Below are 4,857 nucleotides of genomic sequence, written 5' to 3'. Positions count from 1 at the left end.
TGTCACAAACGCAGGCATTTGAATGGTACAAATCGTTCAAAGTTGGTGTGTACCACTCACCTTTACATAATGTTTTTTGACTTCATCATTATCGGTATCATTTAGATACCGCTATTTTGGAAATTGGAAAAATAGACATAGTTTGAATTAATCATTTGAAATGCACTGAAGTGCTTTTCACTCACCACTCCTAATAAAACGTATAATGGCGGATGATTTTCGCTTAAACAATGCGCAGCTGTCATTACATAGTACTCCGATATTATAGTGCCGCCACAGTCAAAACTTATTTTACCGTTTGAGTCGTAAGCAATAGCAGCCTTTTCACAAAAGAAAAAAAAATCATTTAAAATTTGCCACAATTAAAAAAAATTACAAATCAATCATACCATCGATGGGAATTCACCGCGATTTGCTTCATCACCAATTAATATACGAGATTCCAAAGCAATAGTTTCATTTTTAACCAAACTACCTCCTTCGATTTTAGGATTTCCAGAAAATTCACTGGATGCTAAACTCAAAATAAAAATTAAATGAAATTAAAGAATGTCGAAGACTTTAAAGTTAAGTCTAGAGTTAAGTAATCTGATTAGTTTTTCAATATAATCAACATTTCATTCGTCTTCGCGGCCAAATCAACTGACAATTTTTTAAGAAATATTTTGAAATAATTTGACGGCGGGTTTGGAATTTCGATTCTGAAAACATGCATACCGACTCAAAATTTGACGGTCTTTCTAATTACGACATGAAAAAGATAGGTTTATCCCGTGTCTTTGAAGAGAAAATTTATGATTTTCTTCAATCATGAATTTCGCTCAAAAATTCAAGATACAGTGGCTCTGTCTATGACACCATCCCTAACATCATAAGATTTTTGACTCAAATATCGCCTATGGCTGTAACCCTACTAAAATAAAGAGGCTTACGTACGCAAGCTGACTTTTCCGCATGGAACCGAAGTTTTGGGAATAAACTGAAACTATGGTCTATGTATGGTTGCAGTAACTTAAATCACCGTGAAATCTTGTGAATATTATTTTCTTATCAAAAGTTTAAAGAAATTTAAAATATTCGAACTTTCAGAATGTTATTCTTCTGTGGAAAAAAATATCTTGTGCAAAGTTTCACATCATTACAGTACCACAAAGACATGGCTCCCATACAAAAATCAATTTTTTGGAACTTTTGTATGAAAAGTCTGTGAAACTGTGATTGCATCTTAAAACTAACAGTTTGGGGTTTCCCGAAACAAAACCAACCCCACTACACATTCTACATAAAATAATATAATGTTTATTGACCGCCAAAAACTGGCTGAATCATAGTTTGTGTTTGTACATAATTTTTATACATGTATTGGTGGGAAAAAGGTAAAGGTACAATCATGATGGATACCACATCTGATCTCCGTCAAAAACCCTAGGGGCTTTCATGTAAGATTTTCTTTCCTGAACTCGACAGATAAACAACAGTATAGCAAATAATTCAAATTTTTACAAATAATGCAAATCTTTACCGATTTCACTATTTTGTGCCAAAAATCCACCGATATCGGCCGATATGCGAAGTGTCTGTGTTCTGGAAGTGGGCTTTGGTGGATCCTCAGGATAATCAGTTCTGGAAGTGGACCCTTAGGATGAGCCAGGGCATTGTCAAACCAGGGTCTGGTCCATCCAAAGGATCCACCAAAGCCTACTTCCAGAACAATTAATTATCAAAAAATACCCGAATATAAACTATATTTTACAGATATGCCGATATTCCGCCGATATTTCACCGATATGCCAATATGCAACGGTAATGCAAATTTCATCCAATAAAAATACATGAAAACCCCCAGTAAAAACCACATCTTCTAAATAATAGAGTATAAAATAATTTTCAGTTTTGTAATAAAAGAAAATAAATAAATACATATATATGATTAAGATACTTTCAAATTGCACTGGATACAATGAGTCAAAAAACTAAATAACTATGAAAAATATCACATTGGATCACATTAGATCATTCATGAATACAGTATTATGATTAGACACCAATGAAAAGTTAGAAAAGTGATCATCGCTTAAAGCTTTTTGAATGTTGATCTCTTTGGTTGCGTATTGAATAATTCATAGACTTTATTTGACAATTTTGGAGGAGGGAGCTACCGCGTCACCAAAATGGTTCAAAAATGTATGGATATGGATACTCCATTCGGACCAAAAATTACTCCGGTCAACAGATATTGCTCAAAAACTAATCAGCTCGCTAAAAGAGTTATCGTGTTAACAAAAAAGGTGTCAATTTTTCTCCTGCTCAGGGCCTCCATTTTACACCCATTATTCAATATCGCTGAAAACACATCACACACAACGAGTAATATTATTATGCCCCAAAATCGCCTTCAATCGTGTTTTCTACATGAAATATGCATAGAAAACATGTTTTGGGGTGACTTTATTTTTTTGGCCTAATACAATAGGTATTTCGGAAAAATAAAAGCCGAACTGGAAAAAGCGCCCATGTATTTTTTAACTCCGCTGTGGTAAAAATATTGACCATGAATTTCTGTATTATCTATACGTTTATACGGTTCATACGCAAGTATTTTTTTATCGAATATACTACAAATAGATGAAGACGCTGCATATATGCGTAAAATCCAATATATACAGATTTATTTGCAAATATTCTTCCGTTTATATTCTTATACGCAACATATTCGTAACTTATTTTATTCGATATTTTCCCCAAATCCATAATAAAAGTTCCATTTCGGGACATTCTCACTTTACACAAATTTTGTTAATAGAATTGAAAATGTTGACCACGGAAATGGCGTGTTTATGAGACATGGCGATGGTTTACATTGCATGCCATTCCCTTGATTTTGACTATATATGACATCTCTGTCTAATTCACTTACGAGAGCTATTTTGAATGTTGACACTATAAATTTTGGCATCGCCTCCGATATGCAAATATTTTGCGGATTCCAATGGAAGGCGATGAAGGAAGTCACAGAAGTGCCTATCGTTAATTTCAACCTTTTTTTTAAATTACAAAATATATGTGATTCATGAACAAACATAATTTGAAATATTTATTGGTAGTAGTAGTTAAAAATGTCGTTTTTTATGTAAAAATACAACTTTATTTACTAAATTCTGTAAATAACATATCATTCAAAGTATTGGCCATCGTTATCTATGATTTCTTCCCACCTTTCTGGCAGCATATGGATTCCGCGCCAAAAGAACTGCTCATTTTTTGAGGCTAGGAACGAATCAATCCAATTTTTGATACCTTCAATTGAAGTGAAGCGTATTCCAGACAAGGCATTCTGCATCGATCGAAACAAGTGATAGTCAGAAGGGGCAATGTCTGGGCTATACAGCGGGTGGAGCAAAACTTCCCATCCACTATTTTCCAAATAGTTCTTAACCGGCTGAGCAATGTGAGGCCGAGCGTTGTCATGATGGAAAATTATGGACTCATGTCTGGTCGCATATTCTGGCCGTTTTTCGTTCAATGCTCTCTTTAAACGGATCAATTGTGTTCGGTACAGGCCTCCCGTGATCGTTTCACCTGGTTTTAATAGCTCATAATAGAGGACACCCTTCTAATCCCACCAAATACAGAGCATTACCTTGGCACAATGAATATCTTGCTTTGGCGTTGATTTGGCTCGTTTTCCGCGCTTCACATATGATTTCTTGCGCTTCGGGTTGTCGTAATTAATCCATTTTTCATCACCGGTAACAAGTCGATGCAAAAACGACTTCTTTTTGTGGCGCTCAAGCAGCATTTCGGACATGCACAATCGTCTTTCAACGTCTCTTGGTTTCAATTCATGTGGTACCCAATTTCCTTGCTTTTGAATGAATCCAAGAGCCTTTAGACGATCGGAAATGGCTTTTTGACTTACTCCCAACGATTTCGCAAGTTATTCTTGCGTTTGATCAGAAGATTCATCGAGTAATGCCTCCAATTCTTCATCTTCAAACTTTTTTGGCTGGCCAGGACGTTCTTTGTCCTCCGTGTCAAAATCACCACTTTTAAATCGTGCAAACCAACGCTGACACATTCTAATGTCTACAGCATAGTCCGGATATGCTTCAGTGAGTAAACGATGTGCTTCAGTTGCATACTTCTTTAGATGGATGAAGCAAATTAAAACTTCCCGCAAATGCTCTTTTGTTGGAACGAAATTCGACATTTTGAACACAATAAAAAACTTGTGTGTATAAACTTGTGTTCACTTTGACAGATGGAATTTGATAGTTCTTTGACGCTATTTAAGATACACTAATTGTCACTGTCAAAGTAATGACACGCATAATGTTGTATTTTTACAAAAAAAAACGACATTTTTAACTAATACTACCAATAAATATTAAAAATGATATAACCTCGAACACGTCCTGTTTAACCAAAATAACCATTTTAAATTCGTCACCGCGTTGAATTGGACATCCACCATAACGTTCCTCTTCACTCCATATTCCATTTTCCAAGGTGTTTCGCACAATGACATTTTTGTCAAAACGTACGGACAGATGGAATATTATGTCATGCTCATTCCTATTGCTAGAATCAGATAAGCTAATCCTAAAGTAATTTATGTATGGACGAAGCATTTGACCAACGATTTCAATTTTACTGCCATTGCTAATATTTCCTGGAATCGAATGCACCACTGGAAGTTCCTGGAAGTATTTAAATCCAATCCAAATTGAAAATAATAATTAGATATTTTGGCTATATTTTTCATGTAAATATTTGTTTATTTTGTGTGTGAGTGTGTGGTTGTTCGTTCGTTTCTTTCTTAACCCTCTAGTGCATAGCTCTGCCTTAAGGCGGAGT

At 35.0% G+C, this 4,857-nt stretch overlaps 1 protein-coding gene across 1 annotated transcript; it reads right to left on the bottom strand.

Moving 5' to 3' along the window:
* Positions 1–2: 2 nt before the first annotated feature.
* Positions 3–4,700, bottom strand: LOC116350491 (galectin-7-like; the record flags this gene model as incomplete). Its single annotated transcript, XM_031782284.1, has 5 exons — positions 3–111; positions 186–320; positions 390–514; positions 2,918–3,038; positions 4,404–4,700. Coding segments are annotated over 5 exons (753 nt in total), but the record flags the coding sequence as incomplete, so codon positions are not given.
* Positions 4,701–4,857: the final 157 nt, after the last annotated feature.

Source organism: Contarinia nasturtii, unplaced genomic scaffold, assembly GCF_009176525.2.
Source record: "Contarinia nasturtii isolate CC-2019 unplaced genomic scaffold, AAFC_CNas_1.1 Cnas_scaffold_4159, whole genome shotgun sequence".
Taxonomy (NCBI): domain Eukaryota; kingdom Metazoa; phylum Arthropoda; class Insecta; order Diptera; family Cecidomyiidae; genus Contarinia; species Contarinia nasturtii.
Note: the sequence above shows the minus strand (reverse complement) of the source record. Positions and strands in the feature narration are given on the sequence as shown.